The sequence below is a fragment of the Polypterus senegalus genome, chromosome 9 (genome assembly GCF_016835505.1).
Source record: "Polypterus senegalus isolate Bchr_013 chromosome 9, ASM1683550v1, whole genome shotgun sequence".
Classification (NCBI taxonomy): Eukaryota; Metazoa; Chordata; class Cladistia; order Polypteriformes; family Polypteridae; genus Polypterus; species Polypterus senegalus.
Genome location: NC_053162.1, coordinates 32,851,453 through 32,875,497, shown reverse-complemented (window position 1 = coordinate 32,875,497; position 24,045 = coordinate 32,851,453). Strand labels below are relative to the sequence as shown.

The following is a 24,045-nucleotide window of genomic DNA, read 5'->3' as shown; positions in this document are numbered from 1 at the left end:
GTAATTACTTGCTAGAGAACTGCCTGAGGTGAAGTACGGTAGAAAATCACAAATGGCAAAGTTTTAGAATATATGCTCATCATTAATAAGCATGTAAACATACAATATTTTCAAATTTAAACTACATGTCACTCAAAATCTTTACCTGATGGACAAAGTCTTAAAACATAGTTGGATTCCGCACACGAGATTCAGGTATTTATATCTTTTTTTTTTTTGTTTTGTTCATTAGTGTTATATTACAATAAAGTTCAAAATACAGCAATTTAAATGCAGTTTAAAATATTTTAATATATATACACACACACAAAGTTGTTTCAAAATAAAATTGTAGATTGCAAAAGAAAGATACATGGTTAGAATGGTACATGTGGAACAGATGATAGATAGAACAATAAAGAGCAGGTAAATGTCAATACCGGTGTGCAGATGGTCCCTCTTCAGAGAAGGTCAAGTTGGGGATGACCAGTCAAGGAGTAGGACAACCACAGTAACTGGCAGACTTCTGCTTCAATTAACCTCTTCATTAAATCCAATTCATTTGGCTTATGAAACCACAATATGTCATGAAAAATTGTGTTTCTTATACCTCTTATGCTGTGTCAGAGATTCATTCCAGCCCATATTTTTCTTTTAGAAAATTATCACAATGGACTTAATCAGCTAAACGTTACCCCACCACCCACCAGTATATTTTATTACAAACAGCTAATTAATGTACACATACACGCTAACATGACAAAAATTAACTGCCAGCTCCCATTTTAACCAAAGCTCTTGGTTATTTGGTTTTTGGTTAAACTAAATTGATTGGCTTTGCATCTTTTTCTTCTTCAATTTCACTCGAACACACAGTTTAGTGACAAAGTACACAGTAAGCAGCACCTGAATTAGTTAAAGCTTTTTTTTTTGTATATGAAGAATACCATCTTGTGATGCATGCAAACCATCTCTAGACCATTTTTAACTCAGATCCATCATTTCACTTAAATGTTACCTTAATGTAGAAGTCCCTTCATCTCCATGTGGGGTAAGGTGGCTGGAGCCAAGAAAAGCTGCACATAGTAAACCCTCGTGTGTTGCTAAGGGTTCACAATGGTGTTCTGCTGCTCTCACACAAGAGGAAAAAACACAACTTAGTCATTCAAAACACGATACCCAAATCAAAGGTCAGTTTTTGATTAATGTTTGTAAGCACCCTTAGAGTTCCAAATGAGACCTGCTCATCCTTAACAGTAAATATGAATCCAAAGACTATAAAATTCACATAGTGACCATTCTTTACATGTATAATTTACTTATTGGGAATCAAATCATTTAATACTTAAAGATGCAGTAAAATAAATAAATAGAAAACAAAAGCCATTGCTGTCTACTTTTTAAATTTTGTTCCACTTGCAGGTACATGATCATCTTCTTCATTAGCCACAAACTTTATAAAAAGGTCAGGACACTGATGTGACCTTTTCAATTAAAAAAAAAAATTGTAACTTATTTGAAGAGACTGAAGGGATATTTAACCACTTCATTCTTGAGGAAAATGCCAGAGTAGCTCGGTGCCCAGAAGCACCCACTGAATGCCAATACATGGACAACTGTGGAACTGCAGTAAAAAAAAAGGCACCTCCTCACTGCACTCCTGCTTTCTGCAAGCTCTCTTGATATGCAATGAATCTTCTCAAGTTCACTTTAACATTATCCAAGACACAAAGCTGATCACTGGAGTATTTGTCTTTTCCTTCTTTACGAATCTACAAGGAAAACATGTGGTTACTTTACATCTGCCTGAAAAAAAAAAAAAAACTTTGCATTCAATTTCATTAATAAATAATATATCTATTACAAGACTCTATTACTTCTTAAGTTCAAGTTGCAATTAGGGGAATTGTTTTAATTAAAAAAAAAAAAACAAGATCTTATACATTCTCACTTTGGAAAAATACTTTGCATTCCTAAATCAGCACCAAAATGCACACCTCTGTAATCAACAAGATGAGTTGTTGAAAATTTGTTTTTATAGGAATCAGTAACGTTGAATGTTATCATACCTTTGCCCTGAAGAGTGGCTGAAGGTTTCTCAGCGTTGGTAGTAACTGAATAGACCTGGCTGCTAATTCTGCCTCCTTTCCATCACCAAAAACATCAAATATGGCATCCAGAGCTTCTCCCACAACAATAAGGGAAGGATCCTTCATAGCTACTTGCAGGAGGAAGTTACCAATCATCTGAAACAGTGTAGTAACAGTCACTTGGTGTGCACCTTTAATACCTAAGATTGTACCACTAAAGTGTCATATCAGACCATACTATTTCTTACATGCAGAGTTTCAGCTGTACCAGCTTGTTTGCTCAGTGTGCTGCCCATGACCCCCAGGATGCTGACAACATTCAGCCTCACACCAGGATTGGAACACCGGAGAGCCGACTCTGAGAAAGCCAGAAACTGCTGGGAACCGAGACACTGGGGAGAGAGGAGAACACTCATCACCTGGAGGAAATTATGGGACAACATAGCTATTAGTTAATAAAATAAATCAGACTCTTCAAACTGCCTCCTCGAAGTAAAATGTCTGGCATTCAGCTATTTCAATTCTCCTTCCTACAGATTCTGAATACTTCATAGGTTTTTTTTCTTCTTCACTACAGTTGGATATGCCATGCTAGAACAATGGTCTCACTTTAATGCCTGTCCTCACCTGTGGAATGCCCCTTGAAGCCAAGACCTGGAGCAGGGATCGTATTGCACTTGTGACGGCTTCCAGGAACTCTTCTTCCCTTGGAGGATCTGCAGAATAACACAAGAGTGAGTAGTGATTAACACCAAAGCACCTCAAAAGTTACAATAAAGAGGTTTTTTTGGGCGTCTGTGGCACTTTGGTAACATGGTTGGTTCTTCCTAGCCAACTTGTATAAAGGAGATCCACCTTACCCAAATTAGTGAAAAGCAGCTGACTCAAATGCTCTGCAACTGTTCGGAGTGCAGCTTCATCGCCCAGCACATCTGGGTCCATAACCGAAAGCATGTTCTGGACACAGGTCAGGGCCCTGCACTGGACTCGCTGCATTCTAAGAGAAAAAGTTTCCCAGTATTATCTGCTTGAAATTAGGGTAAAATCTTTACAAAACATAACAGATGAAAAACTATAAAACCCATTAACGTCGTCAACAGCGGGAGTTTCAGTGAAGAGGTAACTCCTAGTGTTAACAGTATTTTACACAGAAATAAGAGTGCAGTCAGGTCCAGCAGAGACATATATGGAGAGGTGGAAAAAGAAGAACATACGAAGACAAAGATGTAATTCCAGAAGAAGTTGGCTCATGGGGATTTAAAAAAATTAAACCCACATCAAGAGAGGATGAAGTTAGGGTTTGTGTAGAATATCAAGGACAGTGGAGAGTTTCTTTTCTTTATAACTTTGGTTTTAAACTTGTGATTAATATATTTAAAGTAGCATTAATCTTTACAATGTCACAACTTTAAAAATTGACTAATTGTGTTTGAAAGCAGTAAAAGCACCCTGAATTTCATCTGCTCAGGATTAAGGCTTGTGACTTTTCCTATATTTCCCTAATTAATGATCAGTAAAACAAAAGTCTGACAACCCATATTTTGTACATCTTCTAAAAATGTTTACCTGGCCACATCTTTTGGGTGAATTTTAAGCCATCACTGATTTTAATGAATTTTCCACTACTTTTACCGTAGTCTGCGTGTTCATAACCCATAAATAACATTATAATTGTCATCTTTTCAGCTATGAACTGTAAAGTAAGGGTGGGGGGGGGTGGGGGGCAGAAAGCAGCTAGCTTCCCATTTGTCCCAAGAAGCCGACTGGTTACAGTGACACCAGGTTGTTTTAAATTATTAAAAAAATAAATAAATAAAAAATTAAAAATGGGGGAAAATAAAAGCTTACTTCTTAACTAAGGTTTTCCAGGAAGGAATTTTAAAACAAATCTCAGATATAACATTATTACACAATGTAGTCTTCTTTATCACCTAAAATTAAAAAAAGGACAAAAAAAATTACAATAAAGAGAGTCATTACTGGATCTTCACATTTCAGTCTGGCCAGCACATTTAATGCATTACCATCTTTAGTGCTCACCTTTTCTGGGACACAGTGTTTGATTAAAGCTGCATGGACTTCAGATGATAAACATAATGGTGACATCATTTGGTTGCCTGTGCCAGAATCACATATGCAGGTCTCTGCACAAAGGTCACTTTCATCACTGCTGGACACATCCTCCCACTCATCATCCGAAGGTTCTTTTAAAAAAAGGAAAAAGGGTTAAATATTCAAGCTATTGCTCCATGTTTCCCATTTGCCTTTGGAGAATTTCCAGTCTAAGGTATTGTCAATAAGCACTGTATGAGACTAGATTCAGATTTCACCAAGAGAAAGCTTGCTTTGGTGATAGACTCATATATGCAAAATGTTTATGATCAACATGAGCAAATTTTCCCTCCCTCCCTCCCTCCTAAAACTTGGTTCTGGTTGCCATAAAAGGATTATACAATGCATATTACAGCTCTCTGTCCTTGTTGGAAGTTTCTAGTCTTTATTTTTTAAATTCATTATAAGAACCAGGGCTGAAAGTTTAAGAAATAACTATTGTAATGTAAAAGACAAACAGCAAAAACTAATTAAGGAAATACGGACGAGAAAGCTTCAAAACGGCAGCTGGCAAAAATTGGGATTCATTTACCTTTGTTTCAAAGTTGGAACAGTGAAATTATTTGTTCCAACTTCCCTCTTTTGAGTAAAGATCAGAAAGCACCGAAATTATAAAAAATAATTCATATTTAGCATGCTGTTTGATATGTACATGCAAGGAGTCGTCACTGGATGTAGTTCTTTGCAAATGAAAAGCACAAAATAATTAGCTAAAATAATGCAAGCATTTCAGCGAGATGGTCCCGATAGCATTATGTGCAAATATATTCTGGATTAAATTACCTTGGTAACATATTATAGACTCGGTATTGGTGTCAAACAAATGTACAGTAAAAAATTTAAAAGGCAAGTATAAAAGAAATGTTCTTTACCATATAAGAATTTAACAATTTGTTTGCAGCATTGAATACACTAAATTAAGGAATTTTAGAGCACCCTACGGTCACCTCTAGAGCAACCTCACAGTCAAAACTACTGAATATACAGTAGATAGACTTGAATATTATTCAAATTTTGGACAGTATGCAATGAAAATAAATTGAAAAATATTTTAGTATTATTTCACATTACAGGATTAATGTAACCCTTATGAGTAGTACTTTGGAGTCCTAGTAGACTCATTACCATCTATGACAATGTACAGGAAAACAGGATATTGAGGTATATATCACACTAATATGTACTATATTAAGAGACAGAGAGATTATACTTAAACTGAATAAGTCACTTGTAAAGCTAAATACTGGAATACTCTATACAGTTTTGTTCTCACTATTAAAAAATGACTTTTCAGCTCTAAAGAAAGTGCAGTTAATAGATACTGTGCTAAGTTCACGACTGCAGGGTTTACAATACTAGAAAAAACTGCAGAAGCAATACTTTTAGTTTATGTAAATCAAAATTAAGACAGATAACAATATTAAGACAGATATAAATATATTTAAATTATGAAGAGACTACTATGGAGAATTTTGGCGGTTACTTTAACATCACTTATTCAACAGGAACAAAGGGGGAGAGAGAATTTGATTAAGGGTAAATTTTGCATGAACCTCTTGACATAGTTAATACATTATGTAATTTATCAATTAGCATAGCCAAAAGCAGCAAATTAAAAGCCTTCAAAATCAACTAGGTAATATTCTTCAAATGTTACATGAATAAGAAATGATGAGCTTTGCTGGGCTATTTGACCTGCTCTCGTCAAAACTAATTATATTAAACTGGCCCTCTAATGGGTACAGCATCAGCCGTTTCCTTCACATACCTTCTGAACAACACATATTAACGAGAATCTCCAAAGCAGTCTGTTGGGCACAAAGTACAGCTTCAGCTTGCTTCAGTTCTTCATCACGAGGCTTCAATTAAAAATGAGGAAACCAGTTTTACTACCACATCACCCTGCAGGACTATGAACTGTGCACGATCTGTGCAAGTCATACCACTTACCGGAAGTAGGTCCGACATATCCTCTAGTCCTTGATTGGGTACACAATTTATCTTCATGGACTCTTCGTCCATGGCATCCTCCTCTCTTGGCCTCATACTGGCATTTACTTCTGCAAGCTTTTGAGATTCTGCCTGCTTCAACTCCATGATTGCCTGTCCAGCATCAACTTCAAGCGTCTCTGAAAGTATTCTAGCCACTGTGCTCACTGCTTCTGCCTGAGCAGTACAGGATAGGATTCCTTTTAGATTCCACAGACATCCTACAGGAAAATACATTTATTTGAATATCGTAAGAGCGGATACGGCATTTCCTCTTACCCATCGCTTAAGTGAATGAATATGCATGAATGACACAAAGGTTTCTCCTATGAAAACCACTGCAACGCTGTAGTAGGGAAATGCCAGTAGGTGGTATATGAAGGAACAAAATAAAGTGCGCAAAGGCAGAGAAACAGAGAACCCCATCACAGCTGAAGTTAAACAAGAAGCACTTATGCTTTGAGGAGAGCAAGGATTCCCTGCAAATGCCCTGGGAAGGATACTGCCTCTTATACCACGGACACCCATGAATGAGCTATTACTGGGCATAAGCCCTCAGCAAATTTGACATGAGTAATTTGAGATTTTTTTCCCCCCCATTGATGCTTTGATATTGTTGTCTTTTATTCAGATTTGTTTCCCTACAAGTCAATTGGGTTATCATCTACAGTGGTGTGCAAAATCCCCTTGAAAATCATAATTTTCTGCATGACAAAAGATTTGTACACATTATCCATTCAGTATTTTAATATGAACTCTTATCATGCTTTGTAGCAAATGCCATATGTGCTTTTATGTGAACATTCTTAAGGAATGGGTTCCATCTTGCTACCCTCCCGTAGAAGCTTGTTTCATGGAAAGCCCTTTAAATTGTGGACCTATGCAGCTTCACTCCAGTTTCAGCCAGAGCATTGTAGATTTCTGTGAATGATGGTTGGATGTTTAGTAGCCTCTCTGACCAGTCAACGTCTTGCTCGGATGTTTAGTTTTGAGAGACAGCCTGTTCCAGTAAGAGTCTGGGTTGCTACATGATGAACTTTCCTTTTTGTAATTATGGATCCAACAGTGCTTCACTTTTGTCGCAATTGCCCAAAAAAATAAAATAAAAATACATCGGCCCTTACAGAGGATGACTTTTATATCCAGAGAATTATAAATGACTCACAGGTAGTACCCAATTATGTTTAATTAGGGTGAAATGAGTAAGCTGGCTGCATGATACATTTGTAAAACAAAGACTCTGATGATGATGAGGTGCAAGGGAATTTAAGGTGGCCCGGCCTTACGAATATTTTCATAGGTTTCAGGGATTGTAGTGTTCAGACCTTTCTTCATCTGATCATTCATTTAAAAACCTTACCTCTTGTGGCACAACACACTGTGCCAGGAAAGTGACCATTCTCCATAAAAATACATTATTACAAAATCTTCCCAGCCACTGTTACAAACAATGCATGGTGAGTAATGCCCTATTGGATGTTGGTCAAGAGTCCAGTCTTTAATTCAAAAAGTGACTTCTACGTGGCTTTCATTTCCTGATTATGATATGAACTAGTTATTACGAAAGTAACTAACAATACTTTAACAAAAAATTCAGTAGTGACAGTCAGAAGTCTTTGTGCCCTTGAAACCAAGTTACTCAAACTATTCTAGAACATTTCAGTAATTTACTGCTGATGCTGATCTTTCTGATCATAAAATATATTATGATCGAAAATAAAAATTCATAATTAAATTGCAGAATTACAGTATTTCAGGGTTCCTCTAGAGTGTCTCTTTTTCTTGCACAATTTGGCTCTAATCAGCACACTGTCATCTCATATCAGGCTTAAGTGTTGAGTTTGGTATTTTTCCATCCAACAGCTTTAGCTCTAGATTGTCCTCAAGAAACTATGATACACAGACACACACCCATCATCAAGATATAGATGTTTTTGGTATCAGGGGACCCTAAAATGTCTAGATTCATCATAAACCAGAGGTCAAAATTTTTGATGAATCTAAAGCTTTCGCTACTCCCCCATACTGTAGACAAGGTTATAGTGGGGGAGGGTGCAAAGCAAAAAGCAAGCATTTTGTGCTAATGACTGGATAATAAACATTATGTCTCATGAGTAGCAGGAGATTTTTCTCTCTTCATGGACATTTTTTCGCCCCATTGTTTGTTGTTATACACCATTGGTCACTACTGGCTTCTATTATATCAAAGGTTTCTCTCTATTCTCATAACCATGAGAACATGATTAAAAATTTTCTCAGCTACCACTACATGGTGTACGCAACATATGAAAAAATATTTTTGGGTGGAATATCCCCTTAACGCCTTTCATAAATTAATAGTACTTTATAGTGACAATGTATGCATTATATTGAATTATGTTATTAAAGTCATTATAGGCTGTTTTTAGAACAAATTGATTCATTACATATATGATTCTGATATGTTGTATTACCAGCAACCAGGGTTCGGAGAAGCAAATGCTGCATTGAAATTGCAGACTGCATTATCAGAACGTCAAGGATTTGAAGAGTCGATGCAGAAAAGGATGCCAACAGCTCTGGGTTGTCTTCTGTCACAGTTTGCAAGCAATAAGCTGATAAAGAAAAGAAGAAAAAAAAGGCAGATTATATTGTTTTAAAAAAACGTAATAAAAAGTCATAATACTAGGCAGTTTAAAGAAGTTTCCTCACCAGAACAAATGGCTAGGTCCATATTTTCCTCATGCTTCTGAAGGCACTGCACAAGAATATTGATAAGCCCTTCTTTGTTGAATATAGATACAGCCAGACTGCTGCTTTCACTGTATATAGAGACTATGTTAATAACTTGCAGACATGTAGCAAATATACTCATTTTCTGGAAACAACAACTATGCAGTAAAAGGCAGTGTAATTAAATCAAACATAAGAATGTGCTTTTAAGTTCAAGTACTTTATTGTCATTGTGTAACACAACAAAATTACTTTGACAACCCCAAGGTGCATTTAAAGAAAAGTCAAATAATTCCAAATTTGTCGCATACAGTGTTAAGTGATCAAGTAACCAGAGCAAATTATTATTGCTCAAAGTACAGCAGCATAAATTGTTATTGTACCTGTTAATAAATAGTACATTACATATCATATATTGTATTACATTAGTATATTGCACATTACCAATATAGCTTATTGCACCAGTTCAATTAAAAATTCTCAGACTGAGGAGATTCAGAGTTCAGAAAGTTCATGGCAGATGGGAAAATGCTATTTTTTTTACTCTGTTTGTGCGTACACGGATTGACCTAAAGTGTCTTCCCGAGCTCAAACAAAGAATTCCCAGGATGAGTTTTGTCCTTGAGAATGTTTTTAGTCCTTCTCACACAGCGAGTCTTATACAAGAGTTCGAGTGATGGCAGTTCAGGCCTAAAAATGGCCTATGCTATTTTCACAACCCACAGCAAGGCTTCTTTAGCGGCCTTGGTGCAGCTGTTGTACCAGACCATCATGCAGTTAGTTAAGATGCTCTCTATAGTGCATCTATAGAAATTAACCAGCAGCTTCTCAGGGAGGTCAGCTCTCCTTAGCTTCCTGGGAAAACAAGGGGTGTTGTTGTGCTTTGCCAATTATAGCCAAGTTGTTGTCAGCCCAGGACAGGTCCTCTGATATGGTTACTCCTAGAAACTTAAAGCTAGAAACTTATTATCCACAAATTTAACAATAATGTTTGATTGGTGGATGGGTTGGCAGTCATGGGCGAAGAGTGCATAGAGAAGGGGACTTAGTACACATCCTTGCGGCACAACAGTGCCCAGGGTAAGGATGGAGGATGTGTGTTTGTCCATCCTGACAGACTGGGGGCGGTTGGTGAGAAAATTCAGTAACCAGGTGCATATGGATGGAGCAAGTTCTAGTGCATAGAGTTTTTTGATCAGCTGGTTAGGTAGGATGGCATTAAGTGCAGAGCTGTAATCAATGAAGAGCATCCTAACATAGGTGTTGGGCTTTTCCAGGTGTGAGAGGGCAGCATGTAAAGCCACACAGATGGTATCGATCTGTTTGAACGATAGGCAAACTGGTGTTGGACTAGATCAGCTGGGATGGAGGCTTTGATGTGGGCGATTACCAGTCGCTCAAAGCACTTTGCGATGACAGGTGTGAGAGCGACTGGTCGACGGTCACTAAGACAGGTTATCCTCGAATTTCTTTGGGAACAGGTAAAATGGTTGTGGGTTTCAGGCACAAGGGGACTACACCTCAGGAGAGAGAGGTTGAATATGTGTGTAAATACCTCTGCTAATTGGTCATCGCAGGCCTGGAGCACACATCCTTGCACATTATCAGGACCTGCTGCCTTCCTTGTATCGATGTTCGAGTGCCTGCCGCACATCATGTATGTATAGGACCACAGGCTGCGAGTCTCTGATCAGCTCGAAGCTGACTGGAGGCTGGTTACTGACCTTGTCAAACTGTGCAAAGAAACTGTTAATTTCCTCTGCTTGGTTAGTATTGTTATTGACAAGTGTGTATTGTGCGTCATTTTTCTTTTTGTAATCCGTGATTAGTTGGATGCCTTGCCACATCCGCTGCGAGTTTGAATTACAGTCAAAGTCATCCTTAATCCATTGTTTGTACATTTGTTTAGCAGACTTGATGCCCTTCTTGAGGTTAGCTCTGGCAGCTCTATAGGCGGAGGCGTCTCCTAATTTAAAGGCTTTGTCCCTTTCCCTAAGCAGCTGTTTGACTTCACTATTCATCCATGGTTTCTCATTTGGGTAGACCCTAATCCTTTTATCGACAGTGACATTGTCCACAAAGTAATTAATATATGACAGCACAGATGAAGTATGTCTCTAAGTCTGTCTGATGAAAAAATATATTCCAGTCTGTCTGTTCAAAGCAGTCCTGGAGTTGGCAAATGGCAGCTTCAGGCCAAACTTTAACAGTCTTGCTAATTGGATTAGTACTGCTGATAAGGGCTTTGTGCGCTGGAACAAGAGACAAATAGAGATGATCAGACTTGCCAAGGTGGGGGCGTGGAATGACCTTATAGGCGTCTTATGTTTGTATAGATGTGGTCTAAGGTGTTTTCCCCTCTGGCTTTACAATGTACATGCTGATAAAACCTTAGGAACACATCCTTAAGATAAGCTTGATTAAACTCCCCAGCAATGATAAAAACTGCATCAGGGTGCGAGTTCTGTGGTTTACTGATAACGCCAAACAAATTTTCAAGCACTGACTTAGCATTAGCCTGAGGGGGTATGTATACTAACATAACAATAATGAGGGTATGTTCCCTCGGTAGGTAAAACAGTTGGCATCTTAGCATCAGATATTCCACGTCTGAACAACAAAACCTGTCGATTGTCGTTATATTAGTGCACCAAGCATTATTAGTATAGACACACAGACCTCGACCTGTTTTCTTACCGCAATTAGGGTTTGATCGGGTCGATGGAGCGTGCAATCTGCAAGTTCAACTGCTGTGTCCGGTACGGTGGAATCAAGCCATGTCTCCGAAAAAAATCAAAAGGCAACAGTCCCTTGTAGTTTTGTGTGTGGAAATATCCAGTTGGAACTAATCCATTTTATTTGAAAGTGATCTAGTATTCACAAGAACAACACTAGGAAGAGGGGCTTTATGCAGACCAGCCTTTAGCCTAGCTAGTAATCCTGCTCGCTTGCCTCTTTTTTGCTTCTTCTCCCTGCACCGTCTGCGTCGACATCTTCCAAGTGTAGGAGTCAACGTAAGTCCCAGTAATCTGAGAATCTCCTGTGGTATTGTTTGTGTTATAATAATTCTCTGTGCTATTAGAGCTAATCTTTAGAAGCTTTCGACGACTGTAGTGGATGTTCGCTTCCGTGTGTAAAGCGATGAAAGTCAATATTAAGAACAATAATAGCAGAAAATAGCACCTATTCCTGTATTTCATATATAGGTGGTACGATATTAGCAAAAAAAGTTGACGAAAATAGACAATATTTTGCATATTAGAAAAATGTGCTTACAAATGTTTTATTGATCTATCCTGGTCTTGTTAATAAGATATTAATTGAAGCTTACTAATGAGATTAATAGAAACAGCAGTTAAGGAAAGCAAGTCTTATTTATTTACTTAAAACTGAAGTAAAATTACACAAAAATAATAAAAGCACCAGTCAAGAGTATTATAGAGATCAAACAGTGCAAATATGAGTGAACCATTTCAAAGTGGCCAACAGGATTTACACAAATACACTGCACCAAGACCAACAAAACTATTATAATGAGAGAACTTTAAAAAGGCAGTTACCCTTAACGCAAGCACGATATGAATCCAAAAGGAATAAATTATTAATCATAATTTAACTAAACAGTGTGAACATTATGTTTATCCCGAGTATAAACTGCCCTGCTGTAAGATGAACTGTGCAGCATAGAAGCAAGAACAAAAAATTAACATACTATACTATAGGGTAAAAATACCAAGATTTGTCAAATACTGTACAGGAAAAAAAACAAACACTATAGCATTTGTAAACAAGTTCTTCCCAATATTGCACAAAATTATAAAATTCTCCTGAGGAAACTTCAAGTTGTGCGACAGAAACACCGGTCGGTCTATAGCATCCGGCTTCAGAGCAGCATGGTTACATGTTACAACATTTCTGCTGGGGCTGAAAGCCCTCTCTTAAGGACCATCTTTAGCAGCCAACCTTTTTGCAAGTTTCCCCAATTTGAGGAAATGCAACTCTTGTGTTTTCCACCATTCAAGTGGATTTATGTCATTGTCCACCTCAGGTATCAAGTAGCTCTTGATCTCTTTTGCAATGGTAGTGTGCAGAGACTCGCCTTCTCCGAATTCCCGAGTTTGTTTTTTTTTTAAAATAGCTGCAGTACTAGGGTGTTGTACTGTGTTAGCCATTATGAATGTAAAGAAAAGCCAAGCAAAATGACACCTGTTATTGGCTAACTAAAAAGATTACAATATGCAAGCTTTCAAGGCAACTCGGGCCCCTTCTTGCCTTCTGACCGAGTTTCCTCGAAAGCTTGCATATTGTAATCTTTTTAGTTAAATAGCTGCTAAAAACTTTTCTTTTTTACTCCCTCCCTTGTGTCAAGACAAGCTCCAACTTCTGCAGCCACAGGGGCGGGATGGAGTGGAGCAAGGAAGAAACGAAAGAAGTGGTTTGGAATCGGAGACCCACAACCAAAATGGCCAGCAAAACAAAATGACAGGCATATGCTTCTTATGGAATTAATCTGTTTGAATGGATTTTTTTTTTGCCTTACACCTACTACACTTTGCATTAGAGCAATTTTACTTAAACTATTTTACAGAGGACTGACAGTTTGTCACTCCAGCTTTGCATGCTGTGACTCATTCTTCTCAATCTCAGTTTTTTATGTGTAGTAGTTTTGATTATGTTCAGTTACATTTGTCTTGCAATTACAGGAAAGGCAATTGATCCGACACAAAAATGAAGGTTATCAAGCAATATAAGGGAAAAAAGAAATCAAATGCGATCTCTTGTGACTAAGTTTATCCCATTGTAACCAGAGTTTACCGCACAAAAATGTACTAGTGCGCTTGGGCTTTGAATGTGGTTAACCTCCAAAACTTCTGCATTGTGACAACTCCTTTATCTGCTAAATTTTATTATTAACAGGCTGAAATGATGAAACAAAAAAGAAAACATTTGAGTGCTCAAACTCTGCTGGTACAAATTCCTGCTCTCACAGTTAACACTGAAAAAGGAACACACTGAAGACATAACACAGACAAAGAGGCGCGTTTTTGATTTTTTCTTTTTTTGCATAGTAAGTGACACACTCAATTTCAGCATGTCGCTAAAACAATTATTGTACATAGTACATATTACACACTTCCATTATTGTATCAGAATACTCAACCTTATCCCCTGAATATTATACTGGCTACATGATTTCAATATAATGAATTGTTTTGATCAAAAGGACATTGTTAGTTCTAACTGAATTCACTGTTTAAGTTGATTTTGCTTCCAGTTTCTACACTCAATAAGGCAATTTTGAATTTGTGTGCATCAGGAAATGTAGCAAAATGATAGTACTGATAAATGTGACTCCAATCAATGGATTATTAATATTAAATTAAGGAAACAGTGCTTCCAAACTAGAAAAGATACTTTACTTTAAAACTTGTAAAAGCAGCTGCTGGAACATCATGTGAGAGGAGAAGCTGAACAATTTAAAAGAAAAAGCTGAACTGACAACTCTTATGAGCCCACTGGCATGTTCATCTAAGAATCCTTGGTAAGAAGTTTCAATGGCATAATAACCCAGGAGGAAGCATTAGAATGCCTCAGCCATAAAGAAGACTATGTTCTGAATAAGCGGGGTTGTAAACAGGTGTCCGTGTATAAAAAAAACCAGAATGATTAAGTGTTAGCTAACTGATGGTCACTGAACTCTTTTTCCCCCATGGCTATACCAGATGTTCTCAGTTTTTTTGAAATACCTTTTTTCTTTGCATTTATGTGATATATACCACTGTCCTATGTCACATTTAAGACTCACCAAAGATTCCATAGCAAATGTATAGCCTCAGTAGTAACTTCCTCAAGACGGTCCCTTCTGCCATTCTCATATTTCTCCATATTGTTCAGGCTTCTATTAAGTCTGCTGCTGCACTGTCAATACATTTGAAATAAACATAAGCTAGATGGTTATAACTTTTTGTTGCATTCATACATTACCTCTAGTTAGTCAGATAAGGTTATTTAACCTTAGAACATTTAGATGCTTCTTTCAAAATGAATGTTGAATGAATGTGACTAAAATGGTCAGGTACCCTTGTATATTTGACTCCAAGAAATTTGGAACAGTACAGAAAATTCTATTAAAACCAAATAAAATAGCAATTTACAAATTCTACTCACCCTGTACTATAGTGTACACTCTACTACACCACAACATTTGAGGATCTAACTTATGAATTTTTAACTATACACTCTAATCTAATGTCTGCAACATGGTCCAAAAATGTTGGGATAGCCAAATGTGTAACCACCACTTTGCAGGTCTTCAGCCGAGCCTTTGTTGCCATATTTTGCACTTCATAATGCACCACACATTCTCAATCAGAGATGGGTCTGGACTGCAGGCAGACCAAGCACTACACACTCTGCTTAGGCAGCCATGCACTTGAAATCTGGGCACAATGTGGTTTTATGTTGATCCGATGGAAAATGCAGGGACACCCCTGAAAAACACTGCATCTGAATAGCAGCATATGTTGCTCTAAAAATTGTACTTCTCTTTCTGCATTTATATAGCCCTTACAAATGTGCAAGTTATCCATTCTACAGTCACTGACATATCCAAATACCATGACAAATGCTGGCTTTTGGACTAGATGCTGATAACAGCTTGGACAGTCCTTTTGCTACTTTGCATAGAGAACATGACTGAACATCTGAAATGTTGACTCATCGGTCCAGAAAACAGGATTCCACTGAGCTACTTCCCATCTCAGATGAGGCTGAGCCCAGAGAATTTGGAGACGCTTCTTGACAGTGTCGAAGGATGCAAGTCATGGATTTAATATGCAAAGCAGAAACTATACGTGGAGGGTAATGACTGACAAAAGCTTACCAAAGTATTCCCAAGCCCATGTCACGAGAGCCATTACAGACACTGGACAGGTTTTAAGACAGGGACGTCGGAGAGATCACACGCATTCAGAAGTAGTTTCAGTCTTGTCTTTTAAAGGCAGAGATTTGACCAGACTCCTTGAATCTTATTAGATTGTGTACTGTAGAGGCAGGAATGCTCAAAATCCTACTGATCTGTCTTTGGGGAACAATGTTCTCAAAGTGCTGGATTATTTGCTGACATACCTGTTGGCAAAATGGCAAGCCTTCCTTGCTCTTGAAGGATCCTTATGTACTACTGCCTACCATGACTGTCTCACCCGTTTCATATCACCTTGTATTTCTAAACTCTCACTGTTCCAACTTTTTTGGAATGTGTACTTTCAGAAATCAATGAAGTTAATTAGGTAAAGCATGAAATCCCTTGTCTCTATACTGTTTTTGCATAAATACAGTTAAAAAACAAATCACCCCCTTTTGTTGTCTCAAACACTCATTTTCCCATACTGTCTCAACTCTTTTGGAATTGGGGTTTTAGATCTCTTGCTGTTATCCTAGTTCACTCAAAAGGTCTTGCTGTTAGTTCTTCACACGATTACACTAAAGAATGTTTGTGAACTTACCTCCTGCAACAAAGCAGCCAAAGGTGTCAAAATATCTTGTTTCACCATTGCATCACAGACCTCCAGGCCACCACATGCACTTAGGTTCCTATTAGGATATAAGATTACTTTAGGCTATGACCTTCAATATGTCCTTATAACTTCAGCCTTAAAAAAAGCAGGCAGATACCTACCTTAGGGCACCTGCAGCGGTCTCCTGCACAGCTATGCTTTTGTCAAGCAGCATTGGCCCCAAGCACCTGACCACATCCTGCTGTAGGAAAGAGGGGATGACCCGTGTCTCTTGTACCAAACGTGAAATACTACCACATGCATATTCTCGCACATCTGGGCAGGGATCCTGCAGCTGTAAAATACAAACAGAAACAGCATTGGTCTCCTCCATATGTCACACATACACATAACGACTAATTTTTATAAACAGTAATAACCCTAACCCTAATTTCCCCTTGGGATTAATAAAGTATCTATCTATCTATCTATCTATCTATCTATCTATCTAAAAGAATGCATCTACATGTACAGTATAAGTAGAGTACATAAAACACATTTTTAAATGACATTCTACAAAATAATGTGATTCCAAACTGAACATCCTATTTTCAGCTTTAAATGTTATAATAAAAGTATAATTTGTAATGACCACAAATTCTCCAGTTAAGAAAAACAGCTTTGCAAATGAAGTGTATCAGCAGACACAAGGCTTGACAGTAGGGAAATACAATCTGTATAAAATCAGCATAAAGAAACTAATGTTAAGAACCAAAATCACAGTTAATGCCGTAAACATCAAAGTAGAACATCATTGAACACGCCTATCTAAAATTCTTGTGGTTGTGCTGCACACCCTTAAATGAGTGTTAAAAACATAAAAATGTAGGCAAGTATATAAATACGATAAGTACAACTTTCTATATCTTGTCAATCGTTTAGTTGAAATGTACACTTGGACGATTACAGCATGAATGTGTCGTCAGTATACGGTCAGAATTTTTTGCTAAGCCTTTCGTGTGACCAATTTTTAAGTGTTGCATATATAAGGAAGGGCAGGTGCTATCAAGTTGTTATCACAACTCACAGCATCAAGCTTTTTAGAACATTTTGCTAGCACCTTTTACAGAAAATTACTGCTAAATATTACAAACATAAAAATGCACACTATGCATGCTATGTGCTAAATGCATCTCATATTATGCATTGACGGGAACATCTTTTTAAAAATGAAGTCAATTGTCATACAAGCTTATCCTTTTGGACAACTATATGGTTTCATTTGTAACAATGAGTGGTTAGCAAAAGCTTACTATGGTATTTTCCAGTGCAGTAAACTGTTTTTTTTTATTATTAAGGTTACAATTTAAAAATATACCATACGTTTTAAAATAGATAGATCTTTATTGTCATTGTCACTTTTACAAAGCAACAACGAAACTGAAGGTGCAGTTGACTCAGTGTGAGGGTTAAGAGTTAAAAAGACAAGAAGAGAGAAAATAATAAACTGAATAGTAATAAGTACTTTACAAAATATACAAATTGCACTTGTGTTATGTGTTGTTTATATACACACGTATGTATATGTATGTATATATACACACATATACATATACATACATACCCCTGTACACACATACATACAGTCAGAGGTGGATGGGGTGGCGACCAGGCCGGGACGCCCAGGAGGACCGGAGGAGGGCTTGCACCTTCCCCAGACCATCTGGGGTGACTGCCCTGGTTCCTCTGGGGGCCAGAAGCTCCACCCTGTAGGGGCCCGTGGTCAGCGCCAGGGGGCACCCCATGACTTTGGAGCCCTGGAACTCAGCACTTCCACCACACCAGGAAGTGCTGGGGGGGTGGGGTCAGAGGAGCAGGGACACCCAGAGTGCTTCTGGGGATACAGCCGGCACTTCCGCCACACTGGGGCGTGTCGGTGGAAGATTGCTGGGAAGCACCTGGAGCACACCCGGGTGTGGATAAAAGGGGCCGCCTCCCTTCATTCAGTGCGAGAGTTGGGAGTGGAGTGGACCGAGTTTGCTGGAGGAGGCAAGGAGGCGGCCTGAAGAAAGTAAGGCATTGTGTGGCCAGGACTTTGGGGACTTGTGGTGCACTTGTGACTGTGTAAATAAAGGTGTGGTAGTAAAAAAAGAACGTGTCTGCATGTCTGTGTCCGGGCCAGACTCCACAATATATATAAAAATTGCACTGGTTGACTTGTCTATGTTGCACATTGGGAGAATGACACGGAGCAGTTTTATTTCCGAGTTCAGGGCCATGATTGCTTTTGGATAAAAGCTGTTTTTAAGGTGGTTTGTCCTGGTTTTCATTGCTCTGTATCTCTTGCCCAATGGCAAAAGCTGGAAGGGGCAATGACCAGGATGTGATGAATCCTGTGAAATGTTTATTGCTTTTTTGCAGCATCGGCAGGTGTAGATTTGTTTCAGAGTGGGAAGGGTACAACCAATAATTCTGTGGAGCGCTTTCCATTCTGAAGAAGTGCAGCTGCTGTACCACACACACAGTCCGTACGTGAGCACACTCTCGATGGAACAGTGATAAAAGGCAAGGAGCAGATTTTGGGGAGGATGGTTCTGAGGATTCTCAGAAAATACAGTCTCTGCTGTGCCTTCTTCAGCAGCTCCTTGGTGTTAGCGCTCCAGTTCAGGTCATCCTCCAGCTCACTGCCCAGAAACCTGAACACTGCGACCCTCTCCACACAGGCCCCACCAATGATGAGTGGCTGTATGTCAGTTTTGTTTTTTCTAAAGTCAATAACAAGCTCCTTCGTTTCTGTGGTGTTGAGGAGCAGGTTATTGACTCTGCACCACTCTGACAGCCGCTCCACCTCATCCCTGTATGCCAGCTCACCTTTCCTTGCCCGAGATGAATCCGACCACCGTCGTGTCATCTGCAAACTTTGTGTCCCCACTCACCATAGCAACAAGATCATAGTCATATGTGTAGAGGGTGTAGAGGAGAGGGCTGAGCACACAACCCTGTGGTGTCCTGGTGTTGAGGCTGAGAGCAGTGGAGGTGTGGGGACTCCGCCTGACTTGAACTTACTTTCATGGGTTTTTGCAAATTTCAGGAAGAGTTCTTGTAATCAGGTAACTCAACAGCTTTTTGTGATATAGTTTATGCCACATAATGAAGCTGTTTGGTGTTAAGTAATTGACACAAAACAGCTCTTCTACATGAGGCAAGTGATGTACAGTAATGTCCTTATATATATATATATATATATATATATATATATATATAGTGTTGCTGTTACCACTACACCTGTAACTTACCACTATCTTCCATTGTGCAGTTAGCTCCACATGCAGCAGAAATAGAATAGTCATGGCAGACAAGAGGGGAGATCAGGGCCACCACAGCTAATAAACTGGACAATCACTCCATTATCTACTGCAATTGATCCGATTACCGTGCCAGAGAAAACCGCATGGTCATTATATCAGTCAACAAAATAAGCTCTTCCAGATTATGACCTACAACTCCAAAAATGTTTGCACATAAAACTTGACTTTAATTGGCCACTGAAATCTGGATTTTGAACATAGCCAATTAACTGTACTTTGCAACGACCTGCCTTAAAAATGTAATGTAGCAGGATTGTTGCTAAATAAATATATTTTAAAGAGAAAAAATATTTAAAATGTATTAACTACAACATGTAGAATATCTGCTAGGAAAAAATTAATCTAGTGAAACAGCTATGGTTTATAGACACTCATGTTTGGTACAGAAAAGCAAATGATGAAACAATTTTAATAAACAAGAGGGAAAAAAAAAAAATCAGAGGAACTGAAAGACTGCAATGACACTGGTATCTTCACCCTTTACATCAATGTAAAAAAATTACTCTTGCTCATCTGGAATAAACTGGAAATTAGACTCACCGGTGATAAGACTGTCAGTGCCCACATGATTCAAATTAGCCAATGAATGATACGCTTTAGTACTTTAAAAAGCTTCCCTGTTCCTTTTTCAAAATGGAAATGAGCTCTCTTATTAAAATCAGAAATGCTATTACCAAAGACAATGCTCCTAAAGGATATAAGGCCATCTCCAAAGACCCTGGTATCTCCACTTCAAAAGTGCACAATATTATTAAGAAGTTTGCAAAGCATGGAACTGTCAAAACCCTCCCTGGTTGTGGAAGGAGAAAAACTACTGCGAAAAGTTGTCGAAGGTTTGTGTGAACTGTGGGAAAAAAACCCATGCAAAACATCCCAAGACTTGAGGCAGAGCTAAGACAAATCGGGAGTTATGGTTTCAACACGTACCATACGCCATACACTAAACCAAGAAGGAACCCCACTGCTGAAGAAAACACATCAAAAGGAATGACTGATTTCTGCCAGAGAGCACCTGGACAAACCACAATCCTTCTGGGAAAATATTATGCGGACAAACTAAACCAAACTACAGCTTTTTGGCAAAGGACACCAACATTTTTTATAGATGGTGAAATGAAGCTTATTAGGAAAAAACACTATCTACAGTTAAGCATGGTGGAGGATCTATAATGTTATTTGTTTGCATTGCTGTCCCTGGCACTGGAGGCCTTGAACATATCACAGGAATCATGAAATCAGGGGATTACCAAGGTATTTTTGAGCAAAATGTGCTATACAATGAAAGAAAACTAAGTTTACGTTGAAGATTATGGGTTCTCCAGCAAGTTAATGACCCAAAACACACAAGCACACAGGGACAGTTAAAATGGGTCATTTTAAAATTGGCCAGCAACAAGTCTGATCACGATGCAATTGAAAATCTGTGGAAAGAACTGAAATCTTTCATTGGAGAAAGTAATCCCACCAAACATTTGGGAGCTTAAACAAACTGCAAAGGAAGGGCAGGAGAAAGTTCCAACTGACAGGTGCTAGAAGCTTATAGAGGAGGCAATAATCACTGCCAAAGGCTATGCAACCAAATATTAACAAAGGGTGTCTTTAATACTGTTTATGCAAGCAGAATAAAATGTTTTTTGGTCTTCTAGATATCAAATTAAAATGTCCTGTTGATACAGATTTGGGACATTTACTTCTGAAGATATTGTACAAGTTGTGAGAAAAAATTAAAGGGTGCCAATAATGGTGACCAGGTCTGTTTAAACCATCCAAATCCTGACATTAGCTTTCTTAAAACTAGTCACATGCTTGAATTGGCGAATGTCCCAATACCTCAAGGGGCAAGCAGATGAAAGGATGCTACCCAATTACAGCAACCCACCTCACAGTTCAGGAGTACCCGTCGAATTTTCGATAAGAGCGTGCGGTCTCCATAGGGAGAGGGACTGGCAATCCACTTTTCCAGCCCGTCAGCAACAGATGAGAAGCTACACCGAGCAGCCATTTAATTTAAAGTATTCTGACTATGCTGGCAGAGCGAAGTTCAATGTATTACTTATATAGATTGCTTGCCCTGAATTATACCAATCGGTTTTTATTTTGTGAAGCACATTTCGACAAGTACTCCAATGGAGCTTAACTTGGTACACACATTTTCTTTCTATAGTAGTTGCTGGGTTTCGTGAATCACAAATTAAATAAAGTTGTTTAACTTAACTACTGACTGGCCTTGCTGCCGTCAGTGCGCACCACGCGATGGAACAACGGGAGCACATACATACCTTTTCCAACAATTCCACAGCAGGGCAACAGTTTTCTGCGTCCTGCTCCACCTCCACGTCGGTGCTGTCCGGAAACCCGGTAGGACTAAAATGCTGCCTTTTAAACTTTCTCGCTTTACTTTTACCCATTATAAGCAGTTCTCAGCCACTTGCTATAATCGCCATGTGGGTCTGGCACGAGTGAGAATTGCGCAGGCGCCAGGGAGGCGGAGTGATACGGGATTGGAAGAGGAGAAGGAAGGTGTTGTCACGTGATCGGCGCCATGTTTACGTAATTGCCACTTCGTCGTGTTGGAGGCTGACCAGATGTCCAGTTTTTAAACTAGCTTATAATTGTATTGGTGATGATGGGAGGCCGAAGATATGTAAAGCTTCTTCCTGATTATGCCGAAAATACGATCCGAAGCTCCGAAATGGTAACATCTAGTAGTTTACCGAAATCGTAGCAGCAGTGAGGTCGAGCCAGTCAGCGGATGAGACAGCAACATCAGAAAGCGTACTTCTATTGCTACGTTTTATAAGACAGTGGCACGTTACCAACCAGTGTCACTTACAGAAGGAATAATGTTACGGAACAGTGCCACGCATGGGTTCCCATGCACTACAATTTCCACATACACTAGACGGGACACCGGGTTAAGACTTAGTATGGACCCCCTAATGATGACAAAAGACGCTCAATACCATGACCAGCGGGGATTACCGTGCTAGTGCAGTTGCCATTATTGGTTATAGCACTTATTTTCCCACAAATTCTAAGAGTATTACATCAATACGCAATGGCTGCAATTAAGGAATGAATAATTACGTTACATTCACATGTAACAAATTGCTTTACATTTGTGATTCTGTAATATCAAACCTCTGAAATAAAGAAATAAGTATGAGGGCATAGGTATTGATTTAAGGAAAAACTTTACATTATTAACACACTTTAATAATTTTAACTGATCTTTTACATATGCAATTGTATCCATGTTTTACTTCCTTAATAAAAATATAAAAAGGGGTTTTCTATCACCTAATTTGCATTTATATGACATTTTGTTGAAAGTAAAATTAAATTTAAAGTTAAGAAGGCATTCTCCTTACTTTTATCATACTCATAAGAACCAAAAAATATTATTAAAGGAAACAGAAAAACCTAGTAATATATTATCATCAATGATGGTGTTAGAGGGGATACACCATTGAGTGTTCTGCACTGTTAATGTTGGACTCCAGACCAACAGCCCACACTCAATATTGCTGGATTGCTTGAGCTGATGTACCAAAGTTTTCTTTGCTTAGTTTAGGCATAAGCTAAAGAGTCTCACAATCCGCAAAAGCGTCACAAAATTCAGATTTTTTTTTTTGCTTCTATGTGACTTTTTGTATGTATTATTTGCTTTATGTAATCGATAATTGCATTCATTTGAAGATAATTACTATTTTAACTTTAAATACCTTGCTATATAATAATTAAAAGCCATATACCTGTATGTGTTTTCATTTATTTGCGGCAACCTTAGGTAGTTTTGGTATGCTTTTTTGTGAGACCTTTTGTGTAACTTCATGATTTCTTTTAATTAGTAAGGTGTAATTGAATCCATTTTAATATGCTTCTCTTTATAATTTTACAATCAGGGTGTTCACTCAAAAAAATGATTTGTTGCTGGGACTCAATTCAATAATGTAAAATTTCCACATTAATTTATAAAGTAGCCTAAACTCATCTTAAATTAGTAAGTCTAACCAGAGTGGAAGGAATTAGGTGAACTAATTTGATTTATTTAAACTGATAACTGTGAACATAAAACACTTTTGTTAAAAAAATACTGCATGTTTTCAACATTAAAAAAAACACAACATTTTTGTTTGTAGAAGTTTTATTTCTACTATTGAATTGTAGATGTTTTATTTCCACTTTTGAATTAATCTGGCATAGATTTGTCAGACTATAGAAGACAAACGTGCTCAAAGCCACCTTCATAACAGCACAAATCTTTGACACTTAAATTACTATTATGTCCAGTTTTTA

General features: G+C 38.2%; 1 protein-coding gene across 2 annotated transcripts; it reads right to left on the bottom strand.

Moving 5' to 3' along the window:
* Nucleotides 1-271: 271 nt before the first annotated feature.
* On the bottom strand, nt 272-22,341 carry heatr3 (HEAT repeat containing 3). 2 transcript variants are annotated; one of them, XM_039762868.1, is made up of 15 exons: nt 22,026-22,341; nt 16,561-16,733; nt 16,388-16,475; nt 14,689-14,801; nt 8,862-8,971; nt 8,624-8,764; nt 6,132-6,391; nt 5,950-6,040; nt 4,110-4,273; nt 3,918-4,000; nt 2,930-3,066; nt 2,697-2,785; nt 2,318-2,461; nt 2,049-2,225; nt 272-1,751 (listed from the first exon to the last, which is right to left on the bottom strand). In XM_039762868.1, the coding sequence occupies exons 1-15, from the start codon at nt 22,152-22,154 to the stop codon at nt 1,629-1,631; spliced, it is 2,022 nt and encodes a 673-aa protein (XP_039618802.1). In that variant the 5' UTR covers nt 22,155-22,341; the 3' UTR covers nt 272-1,628. The 2 variants fall into 2 exon arrangements, with proteins under 2 accessions (XP_039618802.1, XP_039618803.1); XM_039762869.1 differs by lacking the exons at nt 16,561-16,733; nt 22,026-22,341 and having other exon boundaries at nt 14,689-14,796; nt 16,388-16,472.
* Nucleotides 22,342-24,045: the final 1,704 nt, after the last annotated feature.

Coding starts and splice junctions, on each gene's coding strand:
- heatr3 (XM_039762868.1), bottom strand. CDS start 22,154: ATGGGTAAAAGTAAAGCGAGAAAGTTTAAAAGGCAGCATTTTAGTCCT. Junction 6,392..8,623: donor TCTCCGAACCCTGGTTGCTG/GTAATACAACAT, acceptor ATTTTCCTGTAG/GATGTCTGTGGAATCTAAAA. Junction 2,786..2,929: donor GCTGCTTTTCACTAATTTGG/GTAAGGTGGATC, acceptor GTTATTCTGCAG/ATCCTCCAAGGGAAGAAGAG.